At 44.5% G+C, this 27,373-nt stretch overlaps 1 protein-coding gene across 4 annotated transcripts in view; it reads left to right on the top strand.

Moving 5' to 3' along the window:
* Window positions 1–27,373, top strand: part of emilin1b (elastin microfibril interfacer 1b) — a 97,655-nt gene that overhangs the window by 49,881 nt on the left and 20,401 nt on the right. For all 4 annotated transcript variants that reach the window (XM_084667534.1, XM_084667533.1, XM_084667532.1 and 1 more), the window contains exon 2: window positions 1,978–2,103. In XM_084667534.1, coding sequence (XP_084523660.1) covers window positions 1,978–2,103 — 126 coding nt within the window. The remainder of the gene's footprint in view (window positions 1–1,977; window positions 2,104–27,373) is intronic.

Raw genomic sequence — 27,373 nt, 5'->3', positions numbered from 1 at the left:
TTGCTTGGCTTTGATGAGGGGGCGGAGAATTCGCATCAGCTGTGTGCTTGGCCATCAAGTGGTATTTCAGACTGGACGTGTTGCGATAATAGCTCAGTTCACAATGACAAAACACACAGATCACTTTGATCTTGTCAATGGGACCATTTGGGAACTTTTAGAAGTAAACTTTCCATTCAGAATCTTATTGGCATCCATTTTGGCGTTCGCCATCCACTCAAAACGTAAAGTTAGCCCACTACTTTTTAGCAGGCTCACAAGCCCAAACAAGTGTATGTATGTGTATTCTGGTCTAGCTAGATCCGGTGTAGTGTTGTAGTTTTTGTAACGTCAGTAGTTGTTGCAACAGCATGTGAAAAAAAACATAGTTTGCTTGGCCAAAAAGAACGTTAAATCCTGCGATACAAAAATTGGCGCCGTTAATTTGGGTTTGGGTCAACGCCGTTAATAACGCATTAAACTGACAGCACTAGTTTTTAGTAATATAAGCCTATTCTAGATGGAAGATACGTTCCACATACGACACAAACTCACCACATATACAGTGTAAACTTGAATATCTGGCTCCTTTGTTGTTCTAGCTTGACAAAGGAAGATAAATCAAATAGGCCTATATATATATTACTATTATGATAAGTGTTGCTTTACTATTGCTAGCTTACTGTTATTGTTAATGCCATCATTGTGGTGTTAAGTGACATAACGTTCGTTGAGACATGATTTATTCATCTTCGTCTTTGCTCCAGAAGAACATGTCAACAATCTATAATTATGCCTTAATATGCCACGATATTACTACAGAAATTATATTAGGCTATAATAACATTTGTCATGCCATGAACATTACGTTCATTACAAAAAATTAAAAATCTGCTTTAAAATAACGGAAATAAACTCTATAAACAACTGTCATGTGTGCAACCATTTGTAAAACTGGCTACAGGACTGAGTCTCCGCCCCCTCGAATTTATTGAATTTAGCAACAACAGCAGCACTAGCTAAAACAATTGCAGATATCGGGTTTTGGCTCCGCCTTTACAAAACCTGAGCTGAAAACGGAAGAGAAACTGTTCAACGGTGTGGGGGGTTAAATACAGGCCTAACAACCAAAATAAATTCCCCTTTGGTTCAAAGTAAGATGGGAAACTGAACAGTGTATTAGCATGAACCAAATAAGAAAACAACCATAAGAAAACAACCTTGACCGTCTCTTAAGGGCAAGAAAATGCAGGCTCGGCTGCAGTAACGCAGAGTAAACAGAGTAGGGGGCATACCCCCCCTCACCCTTCTGACTTTCACTCTCATTGCCCACAGGCTTATCGATTGAAAGTAAATAAGGCCACTTTATGAAATGTTTCGGGTGGCAATTTTTTACATCGAGGTCTACATGAAATTCTGCAGCTGTTTAAATTACTTTTAATTTACTTTTACTTTTCTACTTTTAATTTAGGTTTTTTTTCCCTCTGAGGGGCACTTAGACTCGAGGAGGGCAATCGGGCAGTTGCCCGGGCAACCTTAGCCCCAACCTGTCCACGTCCCTGCTGAGACGCAAATCATGGAATTTGCTTTGGCCGTTGTCTCAAGCCGAGGGGTGGGGGTCTGAGTCTGGCACTACACACTGAAGCCACATTTTATAAATCTGCAACACAACATTTTTTACGAGGACATGGCCCATGGTCTGTCTGCACACCCCCCCCCCCATGCACACACACACACTCACTTTCACAAACCCCCAAAGTTGACTACCTCTAACCCTAAATCAACACTAGCCCTAAGACTTCTGGAAAAAAATGCAACACACTGGTCCTCAGCAGGGAGCGCTGTCCTTTCTGAGAGAATTGCACTCAGACTTTTTCATATTTCTGCTGATGATACGCATTGCTCTGTTTGGCTTCTCAGCTGTAGTGTTCAAATTCACATCTGCAACTCTGTATGCCTTTAACCACAATACTGTAAGTGCTGTCTCTCTCTCTGCAGAAACTGGTGTGCATACGTGGTGACTAAGACGGTAAGCTGTGTGGTGGAGGACGGGGTGGAGACCTACGTCAAGCCTGACTATCACCCCTGCACCTGGGGAAATGTGCAATGTTCGCGTGTGCTGGTGTGAGTACAGACACACACACATTTTGTACAATCACATAATGTACACACACAAACACAAAGACATCCATCCGATTTAAGATAATTAACAGTTCAGAGGGCTTAAAGGGTCTAACTTGAAGGTCTGCTTCCACACAGCCGTCCATCATGTCTATGTAAAAAAGCTGGACCATGCACCTAATACACTCACACAGAAAGACAACATGTTATATGGTGTATTGGATTTATGCCCTTCTGAGTATAACAAAATACAAATATAGCAGCAATTCCTCCTCAATATTCGCAACCAATAAAAAATGTACATGATACAGACATGTATTTCATACATGTACACAACATTTTAAGACAATTGAAGCAAAGTCTGATTAAGTTTAACTTTTTTGAAATTCTTCACAAATTGTCGCTGTAAAGCAGGGGTCCCCAAACTTTTTTCTTCGAGGGCCAGATAACATTTTTTTAAATGATGTGGGGCCGGATCAGTCTGTAACAGAATAACATGGGCCGGAGTGACTACCAGTATTATTGTGGAGGTTTTATTATTATTTTAAATGTATTTATTATGCTAGATTAGTTTATTATTTTGTTTTGCACCGAACAAATCAAGGGATATATAGCCTTTTAAAAGGGTATTATTACTATCGTAATGACTGTGTTACACTGTGACTAGGGACCTAGCTCTGTCTTGACAGTAAAATCACACTTCAAACACAGCCCCGGTCAAATCAAATCAACCCTTTATTTGTACAGCTCTTTTTACAGCCAACGTCACAGAGGGCTTCATAGATGCCCACAGATCAGCACCTATGGCCAAGCTGAAACCTCAAGCCACAGTGAGCGGACCCACACCTCAGTCAGGACTGCATGAATCCCCTGCTCTTGTCTTTACTGGGCGACACAGCAGGCTTCCCTTCATCTGTATATTATGAGAATCACAGCGGCCTTTAGGTTACACAGTAATAAGACACCACAGTAATAAGTCATATTCATTGCTATTGAAATCAAAACATTTACTTACTTATGCATATTCAGTTCAGTGTGAACTGTGGGTTTGCTTCTGGCTAGTGAGAAGTCCAATGTCAGGTTCCATTCCTGTCACAGCCAGTCTCAAACACTGATGCAAATGTTCATCAGTGAGTCTTGATCTCATTGGATTTTTCATGAGTTTCATGCGTGAAAAGGTTTGCTCACAGATGCCAAAAAGTACGTGCTGCCAAAAAGTGTGGCCATTTTCATTGCATGTTTTTTTATGTTTGGGTATGTCTCGTTAGGGAGGGCAGCATAGAATTCAACGAGACTGTTGGCCTTAAATGCGTCTTTCAGAACATCACAGTTCTGTAACTCAGCCAACTCAAACTGATAAGAAGGCATGGCTTCGTCAATGTCGGCAGCAAAGGGGTTCTGAAAAAGGCGGATTTCTTTAGCGTGGACACGGAGTTCACGGAATCGCACATCAAACTCCGCCTGCAGCATTTCTAGCGCTTCCACTGATTTTTCAGCTGGGAATGAGGCCGCTGGTTTCTCAGCAGAGAGGCTTTGAGTTACGGGGAGATGGGTAAAGTCTTGCTTTTGCACTTGTCCCACAAGCAGAGCTAGTTTCACCTCAAATGCTTTTATGTGGGAAAACATGTCACATATTAGTTTCCCCTTGCCTTGGAGCTGCAAGTTGAGGCCGTTCAACATTTCTGTCACATCTGTTAGAAAGACGAGGTCCCATTTCCATTCTGTGTCGATCAGTTCTGGGACCGTTTTGCCCTTTGTCAGAAGAAAGGCGTTGATTTCGGGTAGCAGCTCATAAAATCGCCTCAAAACTCTGCCCCGGCTTAACCATCGGACTTCAGTGTGGTAAAGCACATCCCGTGAGCAGACTGTAGCTCGGAGAGAAAGGCTTGGAACTGCCTGTGTTTAAGTCCGTTTGCTCTGATGAAGTTTACACATGACACCACCACCTTCATAACCGATTCCCACTTCAGAACTTTGGAGCACAGTGCTTGCTGGTGAATCAGGCAGTGGACTTGTATCGGGGGGGTGAGACCTCTTTCATCCATTTCTCTATTTATGTGTCCTATTAGCCCCCTCAACGCACCAACCATACTTGGAGCCCCGTCGGTGGTGATGCTGGCCAGCTTAGACCAGTCTAGATCCAACTCTCCCATCGTTTGGCAAACTTAACCGAAAATATCTTCCCCTGTTGTAGTGCCTTTGAGACTTTGTAGGGCTGCTAGCTCCTCGGATACTTCAAAGTTTGAGCTAACTCCGCGAAGAAAAATTAGCAGCTGTGCTGTGTCCTGCACGTCATTACTCTCATCCAGTGCCATTGCAAACACATCGAATTCTTTAACTTTCTCTTTCAGCTGGGCATGTACGTTACACCCCATTTCTTCAATTCGTCTGGTGATTGTACTTGCGGACAGACTCACCACATTTAAGACGTCTTTCTTATCGGGGCACACCTCCTCCGCAATATAATTTATACATTTCTTGACAAACTCACCATCACTGAATGGCCTACCGCTGATTGCAATCAGCTTAGCTACCTGAAAGCTAGCTCGAACCGATGACTGGTTCAACTGGGTTTGGCGTTTAAACGTATTCTGCTGAGCTAATAGTCCACTTTTTAGCGTCGACACTTTGTCTGCTCTCATTTGGCCTTGTATACTCGCATACTTGTCTCTGTGGCGGGTTTCATAGTGTCGGCGCAGATTATATTCTTTGAAAACAGACACGGTTTCTTGACAAATGAGACAAACAGCCATTTCTTTGCATTGAACAAAAAAATAACTTGTCCACCCTTGGTTAAACACCCTGCATTCTGAATCTACCTTTCTTTTTGCTAACCGTTTGGCCATTTTGTGAATTTTTTTGCTGGCTCGCGTGCACCTGCTCGATCACGATGTTGAATGTACCATTCTGTTGGTGTGTGAATCTAACAAATAATTAGTTTACCTTAATAATAATAGTTAATAACAAAGGGACATTTTAATAGGTAATAACTAAGGGACATTTTTGTTTGAGAGCCAACCTTCATGATCAAATACAGATATGATTAAAACAAAAGAGTCTCTGGCATTGTTCAGAGGGCCGGTCCAAATGCGTTGGCGGGCCGTATCCGGCCCGCGGGCCGTAGTTTGGGGACCCCTGCTGTAGAGAAAAGTCCATGTTGCTGACATTATGGGTTATTGAGACTTTTCTGTTCCCCATGACCAATAAGGCATGCATGCCAACTTGAAGACATTTCGGCTTGGTAGGATCAAAATGCCATCCTTTTAAAAGTGACAACTTGGATGTGTGGTCTGTAGGGCCACCTATGCTCTGGTCAGGCCCATTCTTTCTTATGCATGTAAATCTTTAAGTTTAATGGTGCCAAAGAACAAGAAAAAATGACCAAACTGTTTAGTTGATTAAACTTTATAGTTCTGGAGAAGTAGCATTGGCTGTGGCCAAACTAGCCCCATTATGGGCCCTTTCTTGCACCCAGCGCAATTTACTTTGTACAGCGATGCACAGCGGACCTTTCCCTTCACAGACGCACGTCTCGGTAAATTAGGGAAGGAACTTGCTCTCCCGGGGGTGGTTCTGCAAAAAGAGGAGGCGTTGTTATGCCCCCGCTTCTGTGTGTGTGGCTAAGTCCTTCTAGCCCGCTACATTCGCTCGACAGATAGCTAAAAGTTTTCCCAAGTCAAAGGATGAAGCTTGAAGTTGTTTTCAACATTTTACTCCGGAAGCACTGTAAAACTGAGCAGACATACAGAATGCATCTCAATTAGTAACATTCTTCTCGAAAAATCAATTGTGATACACGTTAGTATATATGGGAATTTCCAGAGATCTCATTAGCGATTAGCATATTCGTATTCATTTGCGTATTCATAGAGCAAACAATTTAAACAAACTTCAGTTCACTACAAATTTATTTCACAAGTAATGTTTACAAACAATAACTGATAACTGCTATCAAGAAAACACAGACAAACGCTTTTTGGCCATATACATTAGAGCAGGAAAAATCGTGTCTTCTTAGCTAACCATGTATCCTGTTCTGCCAACAGAAACATTGAAGGAACAACACCACTGTTCAATTAGCTTTTTGTACACCACTAGGGGCGCTATTTTCCTGTACAAATTACAACAGAATAACACACTCCCCCGTCTGTTATAATGCAAACACTATTCCCCTTTAACAAGTAAAACAACTTCATAGACAGGTCTAGAATATACCCTTAGAGTACCCTCTTTGACAACCCTTATGTCCACTTTGCGAACTTTAGTGTCTTTGCTGGGGATGGCTTTCACCACTACTCTGACAGGCAACTCATTCCGCTTGACTTGCGCATCTTTGAGCAACACCACATCTCCTTCACTCAGGTTTGGTTTGTCTATGTGCCACTTCCTCCTTGGCTGGAGTGACACCAGGTATTCTTGACGCCAGCGTTTCCAGAAAGAATCAGCAAGAGCCTTTGAGGTCGTACTCTCCCGGAGGTGGCAATACTAGTTCAGCTTTCTGTGTTAGGAGCATGGCAGGTGTGAGGACAGAGGGCATGTCTGGGTCGGATGACACAGGAACCAAAGGCCTGGCATTCATAATGGCCATGACTTCTGACATGAGTGTGACTAGGACCTCATAAGACAGATGGGAGCCGTTTGTCTTGAGCAACAGTGCATCTAAGATCCTGCGAGCAACACCTATCATCCGCTCCCACACTCCACCCATGTGTGAGGAGTGAGGAGGGTTGAACATCCAGGTGCTGCTTTGGTCTCTCAGGTAAATAGTCAGTTCATGGTCATCAGATTTGATCTGAAGTTCTTTGCATGCACCTATGAAGTTCGTTCCTCTGTCAGAACGAAAGAGGTGAGCAGGGCCCCTTATAGATGTGAATCTTCTCAATGCATTTATAAAGCTAGAAGATAACAAGGACTCAAGGACTTTGATATGCACAGCTCTCATCACTAGGCAGGTAAAGATGACTGCCCAGCGTTTGTTCTCTAGAAGGCCGCCTCGAGTGCATCTGGAGCTTATGATCCATGGACCAAACACGTCAACACCTACATTAGTGATTGGAGGACCTGGGGTAAGTCTGTCAGCAGGCAAGTTCGACATTTTTTGTTCTTCCATTCTTCCTCTAAGCTTGTTACAGGTCACACATTTCTGTATGACACTTGACAACAGCCTTTTGCCTCCAATCAGCCATAGTCCAGCAGAGCACACAGCACCCTCTGTGAGATGTCTGCCCTGGTGAGCGACCTGCTCATGGTAATGTCTCACCAGTAAAGTGGCTACATGGTGCTTTTTGGGGACGATGACTGGGTGTTTTTCTTCCCAGAGTACATCGGCCAAAGAAATCAGTCCTCCAACTCTTAATAGGCCATCCGCAACCATCATGGGGTTCAACTTTCTCAGAGCACTTGACTTTGGCACGACTCCACCTTTAGAAAGGCACTTTATTTCTCCAGCAAACACATCATGTTGGGCATTTCTGACGACAAGTAGTTTTGCTTGTGTCAACTCGTCATTTCTTGCTGGTTGAGCCCTTTGCACAGGACCTCACCTTGAGTGTGAGCTTGGCTACGGCCTGACTGAGTGACTTTCAACTGGAAAAGCCCTTAAATCGATGTGAGCCTAACTCACTGGCAGAGGCCTTGGTTGTGAAGGCTTCTCTCTGGATACGCAGAAGGTGAAAAAGTCAAACTCTAGGTTCCAGGTGAGCCCCAGACTGCGCTGTACTGGCAAGGGGTCGACAAAATTGACCATGTTTTTGGCTCTCTCTTCGGGGGGAAAAGCATCCATAACTGCATGTCTGTTAGAAGCTATTTTATGTAGCTTGATGATTGACTCTGCTATTATATCCTTTGTGCTTTTCAAGACAGAGATGGCTTGATTCTCGGTGGGGAATGAAGTGAGTCCGTCTTCCACATAAAAGTTTCTCATGACATACTGCTTAGCTTCAGCACCGTGTTCCTTTTCTCCAAGCAGAGCCGCTCTTCTCAGGCTGTAGATTGCTACTGCGGGGGAAGGAGAGTTTCCGAAAACATGCACTTTCATGCGGTACTCAGTGATCTGTTTGCTTGGGTTGTTGTCTTCAAACCACAAAAATCGCAGGAATTCGCGGTGTTCTTCCTGGACGATGAATCAGTTGAACATCTGCTGCACATCCGCACTTACTGCAACAGGCTCTCTGCGAAAGTGCATGAGGACCCAGAGGAGGGTGTTGTTCATGTCGGGGCAACGGAGAAGCACATCATTGAGTGAGATGCCTTCGTGCTTGGCACTAGAATCGAACACTACCCGTATTTGGTCCTTTTTCTGTGGGTGATAAACGCAGAATATTGGCAAGTACCAGCATTTTTGTTGGGGCTTCAGCGCTGGAGCAGGCTCTGCTTGGTCTGCGTCCAACATTCCTTGCACAAAGTTGAAGAACTGTTCTTTCATGCCTTGTATCTTCTCCAGCATGCGGCGCAAGGAGGTGAGACGGTTAGCAGCATGCTGTCTGTTGTTGGGTAGACGCGGCCTGTTTGGCTTGAAAAAAAGTGGTGCTACCCAGCAGTCTGCGTCGTCCATGTAGACCTCCTTGTCCATAATATCGAGAAACAGTTTGTCTTCAATGGACATGCCAAGCTTGTTGTTGTGCTGTGTCCTCTGGAACACATTTCCGCCCAGGCTGTCTTCGTTCTGGCCACCGCTGGCTGTGTGAGAAGCGCTTGGAGTCGCGTGGAGTGTAGCAGGGCTGTCAATCTTCTTTTTTACCACTAAGCTGCTGGTGCATGGACGGAGTATGGAGTGGCGTCCGGTCACTCTGGTTCTGAAAATGTTGGCGGTGGCGGGTTTGTGTGCCCTTCCTAGACACACATCTCCGATGATCACCCATCCGAGGTTGAGTTGCTGTGCAAACGGTGCGCTGTGAGGCCCGTTACACTGTTCACGTACCTTGTGCACCTGGATAAGGTCTCGCCCACGGAGGAGTAGGATGGATGCATCTGGGTCCAAGGCTGGGATTTTGTCTGCCAGATGCTTGAGATGGGGATGGTGTCTAGCTACCTCCGGTGATGGTATTTTGGACCTGTCGTCTGGCAGCATGTCACACCTGATCAGCGAAGCCAGGGGGATGTGTGTGTTGCTGTCCAAGGATTCTACAATGAAGTTGTTGGTTTGGCGTCTGGCAGTCTCCATCACTCCTGAGCATGTCTTCAGAGTGTACCTCGATCCCGCTTCATTGATTCCAAAGTGATCAAAGAATTCTGTTCTGCCCAGTGACTTGTTGCTTTGCTCATCAAGCACAACATAGGTCTTCATAGCGCTGTCTCTTTGTCCAGCAGGATACACAAGAGCAAGACAAATCTTTGAGCATGATTTTGATGTGTTCATAGTTCCACAAATTTCTGTGCATTTGGAGGTCACAAACGGGATGGTCTCTATCCGCTGTTGCTCCCTGCCATGCTCTGTACCGCTCACATGGGCAGCAACTTTCCATGGGGCAGGTCCTGGATGCAGGACTGATGGGTGTTTGTTGCTGTTGCACTCTTTGCACAGCACAGGCTTGTCACATGCTCTAGCAACGTGGTTGGATGAAGCACAGCATTTGAAACACGTTTTTCATTCAAATAAGCTTTTCCTTCTTCCAGTGTTTTGTTTCTGAAGCTGCGGCACTTCCTCAGTGTATGTGGCTTGTTATACAGTGGGCACAGTTTGTCAGGGTCATTATTTCTCCTGGCTGCTGCGGTGCTATCACCGTTGCCACCATTCGTTGAGACTTCAGTCCTTCTGACAGCAACTGATGTTCGTGTGTAATGACTGCCTGACTGGAGAACACTTTTCCCAATCTTGCAGGGACACCATGCTCCTGTTATGCTGGCAAAGCTAGGATCATTGCGTTTTTTTGCTTGATCAGTGACAAAGTTCACAAGGACTTCAAATGGAGGGTATGGCACCCGCGTTGTTCCTTATAGCGTGATCCAACAGTAACCCACCTTTCCTGTAGACTGGTTGGAAGTTTCTGGATTATTGGGCTGACGCTGCGGGAGGTGTTGGGTTACGATAGACCAAGTAAGTATCCATCCGCCCTCGCTACTTCAAGTTCCATTAGAATGTCTCCCAGTTCTTTAACTTTTGATTTTCCTTGGCTGAGATTTGGGGAAAATCCTCAACTTTCTTGAGAAGTGCATTTTCAATCACCTCAGGTGAGCCATAAACGTCCTCCAGTCTTCGCCACAACATCTTGAGGCCGGCAGGTGGGTTGTGGATGTTAACTGCTCTGATTCGTGTGGCTTGCTCAGACGATGAAGGCCCAAGCCATTTGCACAGCAAGTCAAGTTCCTTCCTGCAGTAGCGAAGCCAGAGGGGTGTCCGGGGTGGCACTGGACACACTTGACATCTGATTGGCCACCCCGGGTGCCACCCCAAAATGTAAAACGCAGCTGAAAATTTGATGCAGATTGACATCTCATTTGACCTCTTGTTGAAAGAAGCATTTATTTTGATGCGTTGCATTTTTCAAATCAAAGAGACACATTTGTTGCGAGATACAGAAGAATAAGAACAGACAGCAGAATTGAGAATGGTTCCACAGCTCCACAAGCTCTCTTAGCGATTGAAAAAGGCATAATATTTGAAGAAGGTTTTTCATAATATTTCATAACAATTTCAGTTGATCGAACAGCTGCAAGACCCAGTGAAATGTTATAGGCTAGCTATCTCTAGCAAAATAACGCTAGCATCGCTAACAACATTACTAATTCAACTTTGGTAGTGTAACTGAGCTCTTTGTAAGTTTGTTTTAGATCTAATTGTATATGGTCCTGTGGACAAAAAGACACGGACGCGGTCTCTTTTCATAACTTGTATTTTACCACTGCTCTTCTTGACATTGCTATTCAAACAGGCCTCACTGATTTCACAAATGCGTTCACCATCAAGCGGCAACTCCCTAGGGACAAAACACCCTTGTCCATTGTCACATAGAAAGGTCTTTGTTACAGTAGGCTATCCTCAGGATTTGCAAGTTAGCTAAACCTATAGTATATCTAACATAATTTTGTAGACATAACAATGGATTCTGCCACTAAAAGACTGACTTGGCTTTATTGCTAAGTTATTTATATTTTTCAAGTCCATTTCTGCTTGATTTCTGCTACCTGTCAAGTCAAATTGCAGTGTTTTTTTGGGGTGTGTAAATTCACTTTGTTTTGTAAATAAATTATGCACAGTGTTATTTCTGTAACACAAAAATCCCTGGTGCTTGAGCTTTTTTTCCTAAGAATATTTATGATGTTTCAGCACTTATAGACCCAGATTATGCTATATATATTAATGAAAACAGTGACCCAAGACTCTGGACTATGGACCCCCTGAAGTTGCCTTGGTCACCCCATGTATAAAACTCTAGTTCCGCCACTGCTTCTCTAGCAGAAAGCTTTAAGTGATCTGTAGAGCTAAGAAAGGATGCCTTCCAGGCCCAGTAATCCTCTGGTTTATCATTAAACTTCAAAAGACTCACCAGCTCACGACGCATCAGATATTTCCCCAGGTCAGTTGCAGCCGTTGTATTGGATAGGCTTGTGTTGTGCACAGGGAGTGAATGGGCATAGTGTGGCTGAAAAAGGATTGAAGTCTTTGTTGCAGTGTTTTGTGTCGTGGGGGAGGTCTCTGAAACTGCATGTTTTTCTTGGTGCATCCACAGTGCTGGTGGCCTGATGTGGTATCCAGGTAGCTTGTCCTCTGAACGAGCGATGTTGAGCCAGCTCAAGAAATTCAAGGTCACTGATTTCACTTTGGAATTTCACGGATTTCGGATTCTCACGTGTCTTTGCTTCACCGTTGTCCATAGTGGGCTGGCTCACTGGTGAATGTGAAGTCATGAATGGTGCTGCATTTGGTTGTGAGCCTGTGACTGAATTTATTGTGTTGGCTGTTATTTCCTTCTGATAGGACGGGTGGCCTGGATGTATATCGGGAGTCTGTGTTACAGCATTTCCACCATACATTTCAGTTGGAGCTGAGGTTTGATGTTGCATGTGTTCAATGGATTGAAGTGGAGTTAACAATTGATATTCCTTTTTAGCAGCTGCTTCTAGCATTTCAGCTTCTGCATTTGCAGCTACCACTGCCTTTAGTAGTTTCAGTTAGTGCAAACTGGAATTCAGATTGGCTTGTTGTTTCAATTGCTCTGCCTCTTGTTGTGCAAATTCTAGTTCTACACATGCTGCCTCAGCTTTGGCTCGCGCTTGCAAGGTGAGGGAATTAGCTATGGAATCTTTACTGGTCCTTGAGCAGTTAGATATTTGTGATTTTGTTTCTAATTCCTCGAAATCCTCGTCTCTTCTTTGTGTCATGGCGACTGTTTGTGTTCTACTCACAGAATATATGATCGCTGGCCATAGGAAGGGTGTCTTTTAACTGTTCTGTGTGTGTGGCTAGGTCCTTATAGCCTGCTACATTAGCTCGACAGATAGCTAACAGTTTTCCCAAGTCAAAGGATGAAGCTTGAAGTTGTTTTCAACATTTTACTCAGGAAGCACTGTAAAACTGAGCAGACATACAGAATGCATCTCAATTGGTAACATTCTTCTCGAAAAACAATCAATTGTGATACACGTTAGATTATATGGGAATTTCCAGAGACCTCGTTATCAATTAGCATATTTGTATTCATTTGCGTATTCATAGAGCAAACAATTAAAAAAAACTTCAGTTCACTACAAATCTCTTTCACAAGTAATGTTTACAAACAATAACTGATAACTGCTATCAAGAAAACACTTACAGACAAATGCTTTTTGGCCATATACATTAGAGCAGGAAAAATCCTGTCTTCTTAGCTAACCATGTATCCTGTTCTGCCAACAGAAACATTGAAGAAACAACACCACTGTTCAATTAGCTTTTTGTACACCACTAGGGGCGCTATTTTCCTGTACAAATTACAACAGAACAACACAGGCGTGTTCCAGCACAAACGTTCCCTGGTGCTATCTTGCCGTTTCAGAAAAGTAATCCGCCACAGACCAGGAAAAACAGTCAAAAGTCAGTGGTGCATTATTCAGATGCTATTTTAAAGGCCCATGCTTGGCCATAATGTAGCGTGTGCACAACGAGCATACAATTAGCTTCTCTCATCTACACAGACTCAGCAGTTCCCATTTTTGCAAACCATACATAATTACAAGGAAAAATATTACCACATGAGGGGAATCTAAAAGGGAAGCTAATTTGGACAGGTATCTCAGTCCCCATACAATGTAACTTCTCTGTCTTTTACGGCCCCGACGAGAACGTCGGTCTCCTCGGCTGTGAACCGCTCCTTGCGTGTGCCTGGCAAATATGGCATTATAATAGCAATGCGCCATGGAACAATTGCGCCTGCTTTTAAATGGAATGTGAGATGACATCTGTCCGTCAAACTCCTGAAGTTTGTGGACAACACCACCCTCATTGGGCTTATCTCTGACGGGGACGAGTCTGATTACAGGTGGGGAGCTGACAACCTGGTGACCTGGGGCCTGTACTACGAATCAAGATTTGGTGTTAGCGAGGTAACTTCAGGTTCAACTCAGGGTTTTCTGTACTACGACGGTGGATCACTTGTTACAGGGGTAGATCGCCATGGTAACACTTGCTGAACAGCTAACCTGGTTGGGAGCAGGTTAAGTTGGAGATCAGAGATCAACCGGTATAAAAAACCCCGCCCACTAACTCATTCTTGACGATAATGTCGTCACCGTTCATAGAAGATCCTGTGGAGCTTGGTACGCGGATAGTCAGAGGTGCGCTCAGAAGAAACATAACATTTAGAGACTGACAAAACCCTTTCGCATTCCCTCATGAGTATCTTCCTGAAAGATATAGGTTCTTAGCAGAGGGAATTACGTATATTGCCAGCTTCTTGAGCCGTATGTTGCCAATGCGACACATTGAAGCTGTGCACTCACAGTCCCACAGACTGTATGCATAGCGTTTCGTTATTTCGCTATGGGTACTTTTATAGTGTGGGTGATGCAGAGAACCTGAGCAAGAACTCGGTCTGCTGCGCAATTTGCAACGGATTTTCTTTAATGGCTGTTGCCACCATATTCTGATTAATGTAGTGATGAAAAAGAGATTTCCAAAGTGCCCTTTGTAAAAACTTTGGACTCTAATATGTTGACAAAATGTACAAGGTTTTTCACTCAATGTTCTGATTTCCATTCTGGAAATGTTATATTTTACAACTTAATCATTTGCTCATTTAAACATACATTTACAGGAAACTAGTAATGTTAAAACAATATTTGACCTAGCCTACTATTAGTTATCAGTTGTTTTTCCCCCCCAACCAAAACCTTTCAAACCGAAAAGAACAATGGGTATCTGTACAAAGCTCTTCACAAGGGATACATAAATGATAATTTCACTACTTTCATTGAATTTTGATGTTTCATTCACTTCCACAGCATTTTTTCAAAAACAATCAATAGGATATTGAAAGAGATAAGTGGTAAAACCCCCCAGAAAAGATTCATAAGGCACAACAAGAAAGCCACAAAAAGGTATTAAAAAGACCAAAACGTAAAACAAAGTTTAACAAATACATCCTCATGTGTTCTCCCTTCCCTAGGAACACAGACAAATATGTCAGTGTAACCAAGTTTAGTGTCATTTATTCAGGTTTTTTTTTTTATCACCTTGTCTGCTCCAACCTGAAACAAAAGAACATTGTCCCTTTCCAAGGCACACTTGGTCAAAGTTGAAGGTGTCCATTTGACTATTACAAGGTTCATTGCTTATACCTTGTGTCTTTGTCTTGGCTTTGAAGTGGAGGCCCTATAGGCTCAGGGGGAGGAAGACATTCCTATTCCTGCTGAGTTTAACACCATAGCATCAATTGAGTCATATTTGAAATGAGCACTTTAAGGACTTGTGTCTTATGTTGAGACCACAACCATTAGTAAGTCACCACAGACACTTCAATTACAGCCACACGTTCACACACTCTCGCCATCTGTGTTGCAAGTGGTAAACACAACTCAAAAGTGTACCCCCAAAATGAGCAGGTGAACACAGATCATCTTGGACCTCCACTTGAGAAAGTAAATGGTATATTGGATCAATATTCAGCAACCACATATGGCATACATACTGGCGTATGGCTATGACTATTAGTTTCACTGTTACGTCTGTATGGCACAGTGGGACGACAGTCACTGCAGAGAACAGTAATACATTTCACTCCTACAATATTCATAAATAATTGTTGAATGAACATGGTCACATTACTTGACAACTTGAAACATACATATGCCTGGGCTTCCAACCTGTTGCCACCAGGGTCTGAAGAAATGCCCCCTTCCACTCCTTCCATCATGGGGTGACCCTGATAGATATCCTAAAAAAGGGACTAGTTCAGGCAATTCAGCCCTGTACTTTTTGGCTTTGAAATATTTACAAGTATTGGCTTACCGTTTTGAATTATTGTTGTATTTTTTATTTGCTCCCACAATCGTTTGCCACTGCAGGCTTGCAACTAAAATAACACAGCAACAAAAGTTTAACGTTGTGAAATGCACACGTGTAATTATGATCACATCTTCAATAAGTCATGTAGCTTACGCATTTACAGCGTCTGCTATTTTCTGCCAGATTGGCAGCAGCAACTTGTTGAATTTTGCCTATATTATGTCTGTATTCCTGATATGATTATATTACAATATTTCACGCATGAGAATTGATAGAGAATTGATAACCGCCGCCGTAGTACCGCTTATCGTGACTGCGATTGTTAGGCTTCGCGTAGCAGGGTAACTGAAAGTAATCTAGAGCATGTTGATCTTGATTCGTAGTACAGGCCCCTGGTGTAGCCAGAACAACCTAGACCTCAATGCTCTTAAGACAGTGGACTCTACTCACCCCCATTCAACCTGCCAAACACAATGATGGTGCACTTCTACACAGCCATCATTGAATCCATCCTCAACTCCTCCATCACCATCCGGTACACTGCTGCCACTGCCAAGGACAAGAGCAGACTGCAGCGTATCATCCGCACTGGTGAGAAGGTGATTGGCTGCAACTCCTCCCACCCTGGACACTCTGTTCCAGCTACTCCCCTCCGGTAGAAGGCTGCAGTCCATCAGGACCAAAACCTCACGCCACAAAAACAGTTTTTAAACCACTGCCATATATTGCACAATTGCCATTTTTGCACACATTTGTATTTTTTATAATTTTTAAAATTCCATTATAGCTATTTGTACTTTATATTAATTTTATTCTACATACCTGTACCCTTAGTATTAGATAGTATTAGTTAATTAAACTTTGCACCTTTTGTATAGTATTGTTAGACTTGTTTGAACTTACACCACTTTTTTGTGATTTACTCCTGTATGTTGAATGTATGCACATGAGCCTAAGGAGAGCCTGCCCACTCCCTATTAAGCCCCATTGTACAAAATGTTGTTGCAGTTCCACCAGAGTTCCACTGGGAATGATCGCGGTCGAGTGCAAAATGAATGGGAGTCTATGGAGCTAAAGGGCTAAATTTATCTCTTTCACCCGATTGTCGTTAAGAAATCTCACATTTGATTGTAGTTTTTGCATGTTCAACATGGGTTATAGGTCGAAAGTTGAATGAAGGAGTACTTATGTCCTTTCGATTTCTTACAGGGTGAGTCGTTGTTGCCAATAATATACTAGCATTCTGCTAATGAATGTTGATTGATTAGTGAAGGACTGACGAGAACCAGAGATCATGCTTGATGGCATCCAAACCAGAATTGAACTGGGTTCAACTTCGGCCGCGATGGCTCCCAAGGACAATTCCGGTAATCGTGCTTGGTTTGATCTACCATCCCCGATGCAGAAACAACAAACAAGGTGTAGATGACTTGCTACCTCACCTAGTAACCGCAGTGGACAACATTCACAGCAACCAGCCCCAAAAAGAGTTTTTTGCTCTCTGGTGACCTGAACGGACTACCACTTTGTCGATTCCAAGCAGCTCATCCCAACTTAAGGCAAATAGTTAAACAACCTACAAGAAGCACAGCGATCTTGGATGTTGTGATTACTAACATCGCTCAACACTACTGCAAACTACGGATATTCCCACCAGTAGGATGCAGCGATCATGCATGTGTTGTACTTCAGTCTAAAAACCCTGTTGCGAAACAAACAGCTGTCAGGGTTCTGCGCAGAGTTGTGACGCAACACTGTAAAAGGGAGTTCACTGTGGCCGTTGCTTTGCAGGACTGGGCGGCAGTGTTTGAATCAGAATCAGAAAGGGATTTATTCGCCATGAAAGTTTGCACAGACAAGGAATTTACTTTGGCAGGAAGGTGCATACAATAAACATATAGGAACCTAAAATTAAAATATATGTGGACTAACTATACTAAGGGTACATAAACTAGCATTACTAAGTGGAATTAGAATTAAATAAAATGTACAATGAAATAAAATCAGTTGCCAGAAATAAAATATAAGTTGCTAAATTACAATATGAAAATACAAATATTACAAAAGATACAAATGTACAAGGTAGAATTGAGTAGATGTAATGTGTTTTTTGCAGGAAGTCATTTAGAGTCAGTGTGGACCCTTTGGCCTTGTTGAAGAGGCCATCAGCGGAAGGGAAAAAACTGTTTTTGTGGTGTGAAGTATTGGTCCTGATGGACCGCAGCCTTCTGCCGGAGGGGAGTGACTGAAACAGGGAGTGGCCAGGCTGGGAGGAGTCGGCCACAATCTTCCTCGCTCGCCTCAGGGTCCTCGAGGTGTGCAGGTCCACGAGGTAAGGCAGATTGCAGCCAATCACCTTCTCAGCAGTGCGGATGATACGCTGCAGCCTGCTCTTGTCCTTGGCAGTGGCAGCAGCGTACCAGATGGTGATGGATGAGGTGAGGATGGACTCAATGATGGCTGAGTAGAAGTGCACCATCATTGTCTTTGGCAGGTTACATTTCTTCAGCTGCCGAAGTAAGTACATCCTCTGTTGTGCTTTCTTGATGTGAAGGCTCAAGACGCACTTGTTCCGGGAGTACAACGGCACTTAAGAATGCTTGGTTGGACTTGTTAGTTAGTTTCCTCCAGGATCACAATGACTCTTATTAAGTGACTCATTGCTCTTTTTGGTTAGATATAACGAAGCTAAGTCTTGTACTCGCTGTGAAATGTTTTACTGTTGATTGTTCTTCTACAGGTACAGTCCTGCACTTTTGTGGTTCATGTTGTTTTAATTTGTAACTTGTATAACTGCATGCTCTTATGGGTCTTCCCTTTTGGCACTTGTTTAGCTTTTTCACAATGTATGCTTCATGTTTTGGCTACTTGCAATGTTTGGGACTACTCGTTGTTATGATCAGTGACCTATGCTCTTTTGTAAAGCTCTCTCTTGGAAGACGCTTTGGATAAAAGCGTCTGCTAAATGAATAAATGTAAATGTGGGAGCCGATGTTAAGTTCCCACTTGAGGTCCTGGGAGAGGATAGTGCCCAGGAAGCGGAAGGACTCCACAGTGTTGACTGGGGAGTCATTCAGAGTGATGGGGGTGAGTGGGGTTGAGTTCTTCCTGAAGTCCACAACCATCTCCACTGTCTTAAAAGCATTGAGCTCTAGGTTGTTCTGGCTGCACCAGGTCACCAGGTTGGCCGCTTTCCACCTATAATCAGACTCGTCTCCACCAGAGATGAGCCCAATAAGGGTGGTGTCGTCCGCAAACTTCAGGAGTTTGACGGACGGATGACTGGAGGTGCAGCTGTTGGTGTACAGGGAGAAGAGCAGAGGAGAAAGGACGCAGCCCTGAGGTGATCGGACCACTGGCAGTATTTCAGATGGAATTGCGATTCAAATAGTACCGTCTGCTAACTGAAAATAAGCCTCCCAAAAGGTAAATAAGTTTGATATTCATTTAGGGGGACATGGCTAATTCAAAAGCAGTTTGCTAGAGGCAAGCTAGCTGCCGTTGCTATCCACTCTCCACTGATTGTTTGAAAGCACAGGAAATTAGAACGTTTCTTTTGTAAGGGATAATTAAGCAATAAGCCCCAAGAGGCCGTGGTTTGTGCTGATTTTAGAACAGGTAAGGGGAGTTGTTACGCACGACGCGAAGCAGAGTTTTCTCCCGTTTTGTTTCGCCATGAAGGGGCTTATTTCCCCGATAATGACCGGCGTTCTATACATTATCCCGCTTATTACACGTGTGGCGTAACTATAGGGAGTAACTATAGGGAGTGCAGCTGCACTAGGGCCCCTGGCGAAAGGGGGCCTGTCCTCGATCTCAAGTGAGAACTCTACCTGAAGAACTGACCGGGCCCCTCGCTCTACGTAAATCACAGAAAGGTTAACATATGATCCAGTCCGATCAATTTGCAAACATTTCTCAATTATGGTTATTCTCATCTGCCCAATAAACATTTTAACAATAGTCAGTCTTAACAACAGCAAATAATTCATGTGGCCTCATTTGCCTTTTGCTGAATGAAACAAATCTCGTTTTTATTAAGTAATATTGTCTGGGTAATATGATATCAACAATTCTATAGCCCACCCACACGTTCTGATCGTTTGCCATCCTGTTGTGTTGAATTGCGTGTTGAGTAATTCCGGTAAGTAGGCTACCCCATCATGCCCTTCTTTCAAAAAAGTGGCTGCAGGAAGCGGCACAAACGCAAAGAGCAGGATTAAAGGGTGGCAAAGCTGGCAAAATTATCTTCATTTGGATTTGTGGCGAGGTGTTCAAGAGGACGCTACGTCTGACCCCCAGCCCAACAGCAATGAGTGAAACTCAGCCATCAGGGTAGGCTAACATTTACTGTCTGGTATAGCCTATTGAAAGCATTTAGACATGGCTATTAAACATCATTAAATGCACGTATAGGCATAGGGCAGCAGCCAGGTTAGATATTGAAAATAATGTGCAGGATGTTGTTGGAAAATAGCTAAAGCTAGATAGGCTAAACGTTAAGCTAGCATATACAAATATAAAATCAAACATTCACCAATCAATTCACAATGTGTATTGTAAAAGCAGTGTTGGGAAAGTTCACTTTCTACATGAACTAGTTCAGTTCATAGTTCGTAATTCAAAATGTTGAACGAAGTTCAAAGCTCCAAATAATGAACTAGGTAAGTTCAGTTCTTTTTTTCAATATGTGGCTGCTGTCTGCAATACCGCTCTCTGCCTCTATGCAATTCGGCGTTTTCACACTTGCCATGCATAGACAGTAGAAGAAAGAATGAAAGCACATGCAGCAATTGACAGGTTGGGTAACCCTGGACACAAGACTGTTAACGGTGTGTTTTTAGCCTGGAAGTCTCTAGAAATCTGGCACCTTATTAAACAAAATTAAAAAGAGTGAACGTGCTATTCACAGACACCAGAATGAGTGCATCCACTGCACAGTATCTTTCATCAGGCAGTAGCCTAAGACAGTAGGCTACGTTCAGTTCACGTTCACTAAAATTATGAGCGAGTTCATGAACGTGTTCAGACGCAACACTGATAATAAATACATTTCCATGCGCCTCTCCAAGATCCAAACATTAATAATTTCGCCTGACGATAGGTCGGTTAAGGGGCCCGTCGGTGAGATCTGCACTCGGGCCCGCCAAGTCATTGTTACGCCGCTGTATACACTGGCGGATTTAGTGATTTGGGGGCCCTAAGCGAAGACAGGCATGGTGGCCCCCTTAACTCCTATTCTTACTCTTTTCAATCCATATAATAATAATTAATATATATAATATTGATAAGCTATAGCAGCCTCAGTTGAAAAGTTGGATCAAATGAAGATATTGGGCAATCCGGTGAAAATGTTCCTAACCTCTATGACTTTGTCAACTTTTTCCCTTCTAGTGATATTTTCAAGCATTTAGCTTACTCATATTGCGTTAATTCATTAAGAACCCCCTCTGAAACAAGCTATTGTAACAACATTGTCACCGGCAGTATTTCAGATGGAATCGCAATTCAAACAGTACATTACCATCTGTTTACTGAAAATATGCCCCCAAAAACATAAATAAGCTTGACAATTATTTAGGGGGAAATGGCCAATTCAAAAAAAGTTTGCTGGAGGCGATCATTGTAAGTAACAATGCCAAATCTGGTCTTAAAGCCCTGCGTGGAGAAGCTGACCCTGGTAAATTGTGCTACGAGCAAGCTAGCCTAGCTGCTGTTGCTAGCCAAACTTCACTGAGCAGCACTTGTGCTAGCTGCCGCATCATTGGATACCAGTGGAGAAAAATTACGTTTCCTTCTGTAGTTTCAGTTTGGCAATTACTTGTTTACTCTCTTCTTTTGTCTTTCTATTTGTGCTCCGCTCGGGAGTTTCGTTAACCATCCATCCATCATCTGCCGCTTGTCCGGGGATCGGGTCGCGGGGGCAGCGACCTAAGCAGGGAGGCCCAGACTTCCCTCTCCCCGGCCACTTCCACCAGCTCTTCCTGGGGGACCCCGAGGCGTTCCCAGGCCAGCCGGGAGACATAGTCCCTCCAGCATGTTCTGGGTCTTCCCAGTGGGACGTGCCCGGAACACCTCACCAGGGAGGCGTCCAGGAGGCATCTGATTAGGATGGGCAGCCACTTCAGCTGGCTCCTCTCGACGCGGAGGAGCAGCGGTTCTACTCTGAGCCCCTCCCGGATGACCGAGCTTCTCACCCTATCTCTAAGGGAGAGCCCGGACACCCTGCGGAGAAAGCTCATTTCGGCCGCTTGTATTCGCGATCGCGTTCTTTCGGTCACTACCCGTAGATCGACTGGTAAATGGAGAGCTTCGTCTTTCAACTTAGCTCCTTCTTCACCACGACGGACCGATGCAGAGCCCGCATCACTGCGGACGCCGCACCGATCCGCCTGTCGACCTCGCGCTCCATTCTTCCCTCACTCGTGAACAAGACCCCGAGATACTTGAACTCCTCTGCTTGGTTCAGGATCTCCTCCCCGACCCGGAGATGGCACTCCACCCTTTTTCGGTCGATTACCATGGCCTCAGATTTGGAGGTGCTGATTCGCATCCCAGCCGCTTCACATTCGGTTGCGAACCGCTCCAGCGAGAGCTTAAGGTCGCGGCCCGATGAAGCCAACAGGACCACATCATCTGCAAAAAGCAGCGACCCGATCCTGAGGTGACCAAACCGGACCCCGTCAACACCCTGGCTACGCCTAGAAATTCTGTCCATATAGGTAATGAACAGAATCGGTGACATAGGGCAGCCTGGCGGAGTCCAACCCTCACCGGAAACAAGTTCGACTTACTACCGGCAATGCGGACCAAACTCTGGCACCGGTCGTACAGGGACCGGACAGCCCCGATCAGGGAATCCGGTACCCCATACTCTCGGAGCACCCCCCACATGAGCCCCCGAGGGACACGGTCGAACGCCTTTTCCAAATCCACAAAACATGTGTAGACTGGATGGGCGAACTCCCATGTACCTTCCAGGACTCCGCGGAGGGTATAGAGCTGGTCCACTGTTCCACAGCCAGGACGAAAACCACATTGCTCCTCCTGAATCCGAGGTTCGACAATCCGATGGACCCTCCTCTCCAGGACCCCTGAATAGACTTTCCCAGGGAGGCTGAGGAGTGTGATCCCCCTAAAGTTGGAGCACACCCTCCGTTCCCCCTTTTTAAAGAGGGGAACCACCACCCCGGTCTGCCAGTCCAGAGGCACTGTCCCCGATGTCCACGCAATGTTGCAGAGTCGTGTCAACCAAGACAGCCCTACAACATCCAGAGCCTTAAGGAACTCTGGGCGGACCTCATCCACCCCAGGGGCCCTGCCACCGCAGAGCTTTTTAACCACCTCGGTGACCTCAGCCCCAGAGATAGAAGGGCCCACCCGATGTCCCCAGACTCTGCCTCCACGTCGGAAAGCGTGTTGGTGGAATTAAGGAGGTCTTCGAAGTATTCCTTCCACCGATCCAGGACGTCCCCTGTCGAGGTCAGCAGCGCACCATCCCCACCGTATACAGTGTTGACAGAGCACTGCTTCCCCCTCCTGAGCCGCCGGATGGTGGTCCAGAACCTTTTTGAAGCCGTTCGGAAGTCATGCTCCATGGCCTCGCCGAACTCCTCCCATGCCCGGGTTTTTGCCTCCACGACCGCCAAAGCCGCATACCGCTTGGCCTGCCGGTACACATCAGCTGCCTCAGGAGTCCTACCGGCCAATAAAGTCCGATAGGCCTCCTTCTTCAGCTTGACGGCATCCCTCACCTCCGGAGTCCACCACCGGGTTCGAGGGTTACTGCCGCAACATGCACCGACCGCCTTGCGGCCGCAGCTCCAGTCAGCCGCAGCAGACCCTCACATTACGTTTGGGCCTGCCAGGCCTGACCGGTGTCTTCCCCCACCATCGAAGCCAACTCACCACCAGGTGGTGATCAGTTGACAGCTCCGCCCCTCTCTTCACCCGAGTGTCCAAGACATGCGGCCCCAAGTCCGACGACACGACTACAAAGTCGATCATCGAACTGAGACCTGGGGTGTCCTGGTGCCAGGTGCAGATATGAACACCCTTATGCTTAACATGGTGTTCGTTATGGACAAGCCGTGTCTAGCACAGAAGTCCAACAACAAAACACCACTCGGGTTCAGATCGGGGGGGCCGTTCCTCCCAATCACGCCCCTCCAGGTCTCACTGTCATTGCCCACATGAGCATTGAAGTCCCCCAGGAGGACGAGGGAATCTCCGGGAGGAGCGCTTTCCAGCACCCCCCCCAGAGACTCCAAAAAGCCAACTCTGAGCTGCCGTTTGGTGCATAAGCACAAACGACAGTGAGGACCCGTCCCCCCACCCGAAGGCGGAGGGAGGTTACCCTCTCGTCCACCGGGGTGAACCCCCATGTACAGGCACCGAACCGAGGGGAAACAAGTATTCCCACCCCAGCTCGACGCCTCTCACCAAGGGCAACTCCAGAGTGGAAGAGAGTCCAGCCCCTCTCAAGGAGACTGGTTCCGGAGCCTGTGCTGTGCTTCGAGGCGAGGCCGACTATATCTAGCCGGAAACTCTCTACCTCGCGCACCAGCTCAGGCTCCTTTCCCGCCAGCGAGGTGACATTCCATGTCCCTAAAGCTAGCTTCTGCAGCCGAGGATCGGACCGCCAAGGCCCCCGCCTTTGGCCGCCGCCCGTCTCACACTGCACCCGACCCCCATGACCTCCTGCAGATGGTGAGCCCACTGGAAGAGGGTCCCACGTTGTCTCTTCGGGCTGTGCCCAACCGGGCCCCATGGGAAAAGGCCCGGCCACCAGGCGCTCGCCATCGAGCCCCACCCCCGGGCCTGGCTCCAGGGGGGGGGCCCGGTGACCCGCTTCCGGGCAGGGGCAACTGAGAACCATGAATGTTTTTCTTCATAGTTGTTTTTTTTTTTCGTTTCGTTTAGAGTTTCGTTACATTTAGCAAATTGGTTTTTGCATTCACTTCACTCTTCTACTGTCTCACATTAACCAACTAAAATGACGTGCTTTGCTGCGCAGTTGCTGCAATCGACGGAATAGTCCACAGTCGTATCGGGTGGGAGGGGAAGCCTGCGTTGACACAAATAGAATAAACGCTCTGTTGGTATTTTTATTGATACTTTTGTGGAAGGTTATGACTTTTAATCAATTTGTATTATTATTATAGTTATTATGGATCATATAGTAATTTTATGTAGACACCCTTGGCATCTGGGGGCCCCCTGGTAGCCCCAAGCGTTTGCCTACCTTGCCTAATGGGTAAGTCCTCCCCTGGCTGTACACGGCTACTTGCCAACAAAAATAACTTAACACAGTGTGTCTTTTTACAATGTATTTGTTACCATTCGTATTGTTGATCAGCAGAAAAATAGTTCGCCAAACACGTTGAACTTCATAGACTTTGAGGATTATTTAGGCTTCAAATCAGCTGACGTTGCTAAGCAACAGAGTAGGCTACGCTGGGGTTGAAAAGTTACCGGACTACTTGCGGAGTGCTACGAAAGACGTAAATCCGAGGCAAAAAGGCCACTTCCCTTGACAACGGTCAAATATGCATAGCAACGGTCAAATATGAGAAAATTGTTCACCGCAGAACGTTGGGAAGCCCCATTCAAGTGAAATTAGCATTCTACAGCATTAAGAACAGCCGTGTAATAAGACATCATAAAGTTTACCTATAGCTGTGGCATTGAAGGCAGTACTGTAGCCTACTACACTGCCAGTGTAGCGAGCCGAGTCTGTGACTCTGTGGCTAACGTCAAAACAAAACGAGGTCTCACTCAAATTCCAAGTTTTTTTCCAAGTTTCCACGAAATTGAGAAAATACTCACCAGACGCAGATCGACAATTGACTGAGTGACAACACTGTTGACAACACTGTTGTTGCTGCCGCAATTGTCAATGGAGGCTGACAGGCTCTCACGTAGCAAACAAATCAACGTTTTTACAGCAATCTATATTAAAACCTCACCACCTGGCTGTTTTCACAATAGTCATATCGTTATAACATTTCCCTCTTTCTGTTTTTTGGGGGATTGGACGTTATACGTCCAATGAGGATATTTTCCGAGACCCAAGACTCTCCCGAAACCAGACATGTCCTTTATATGTTTGTGCGGTCAGAAATACGACTCTACCGGCAGTTTAAAAACACGTCTACTTTCGAAATTCTCTGACGAATTTTACCCACCTCTCCATTGAAGTTAGTGAGAGAATTTGAAAGGCTGCTCTCGCTTCAAGGCTCAAAGCTGAAAATATGTAAATGTCAGCTCTTTAGTAGTTACATTGGCTGAAAGAAGACACGTTTTCCTACATTTTAAGGTATAACTTGTTTCTGTAAGTTAAACTATATGAACGTCAGAGGAATTTGTTTGACAATTTAGTTGATTATCAGAAAAAGAGCACCCAGCAGAGTGGCTGCTCAATCATAAAAATCAAGAAGGAGCTCAATTTTTCATGTATTTAAAACTGTCACAATTAAAAATTGGCTGAATATATTTGAAAACCCTGAATCATTTGGGAATAGCTGAATGTCTTGTGAACATTTTAAAGGCTGAATGGTGTCTTTCGCTGAAAGTATGCTTAAGTAGTTAAGTTTGAAAGAGGAGGAAGCTTCTTAATAATTTGAAAAGATTTACCATTACTTTTAATGGGAGAATAATTTGCACAAAAACCTTAATTCTTTAAAAGGTATAAAAGTGAGAAATACCAAAAGTCATAGCCATCATCTCCTGAAGGAGCTGAACGTTTTGATTCCAAAATTGTAGGAATTGGTGAAAGTATGCAGGACTAATTAAAGGCCAAAAAACAGCGGAAGAACTAAGAATATGGAATAATAATAATAAGAGAAACAGGAAAACAATAGTGAGAATGCTTAACAGCACTCACAATAATAATATATATGTGAGATAACAATGGTTTGTGCTCGCCGAAGGCAAGCACACCCCAATAAGGAACGAAAAGGAGTAAAAATGTGTTAATACTCTCCAACAAACATAGCTAAAGTTTGAAAAAACCTATTCACTAAATAAAGAAAAAGCAAACAACAAAAAAATACGCTAACCACGGTGTTGGTTGTCTTACTGAAACTTTTTGTTTTGGAAAATTTGTTGAATGGAATTGGTCAGGGTTTTTGGTTCTTTGGAATTTGAATGATCCACTGCACGTGGGAAGAACAAGATGGCGAGCCACCCATAGAATCCTCCCTTGGAAGAAGACGGCAAATGAAAGAACTGCAACATTTGTATGAATGAAGTCAGCACAGTGAAGGGTTGCAAATCAGCGATTGGCTGATTTAGAACTGATTTGAATTGATGTTACATTGTAGGTTTTGATTTCATAATAGCTTTGTATGTCTATTGTGACTGAATACATATGAAAAGTGTTTTCAATTTATTAGCTGAACGGTTCCTCTTGTATAAAGCTAATGAAGAGAAATAGAATTTAGATCCAACCCATGGGAAAAATAGAATTCAAAAAATATTTCAAAATAGATCAAAATGTAATTTGGATTAATAGAAATCCAGGTCAAACAAAAAGTTTTTAATAATCCACCTTTTTGAACACAACTGAATATATAAGTTCTTTTAAAAATACATTTGTTTTCTATTTTGGTTTAACCTTAAGAGGAGTGAGTTCTAAATGTTACCAACGGTGCCACCAGAGTGAGTTATTTTTTCAAAACAAAAGCTAGCTAGCTTTAGTTAGCTTCCATTACCTAGCAACCTAGCATAATACTCGTAGCAATGCAACTACCTGCTAGTGTTACTTGTTAGCCTCCTAATTGTAAATTTTCAAGCCATTCTATAGCGTTTGTCATATAGTTTTTGTCTATCGGAAAATAGTCGGTTGGAATG

Source organism: Hypomesus nipponensis, chromosome 12 (assembly GCF_054491055.1).
Source record: "Hypomesus nipponensis isolate SF chromosome 12, ASM5449105v1, whole genome shotgun sequence".
In the NCBI taxonomy this organism is placed as follows: domain Eukaryota; kingdom Metazoa; phylum Chordata; class Actinopteri; order Osmeriformes; family Osmeridae; genus Hypomesus; species Hypomesus nipponensis.
The sequence above is the reverse complement of the archived record's forward strand: the minus strand, read 5'-3'. Positions and strand labels throughout refer to the sequence as shown.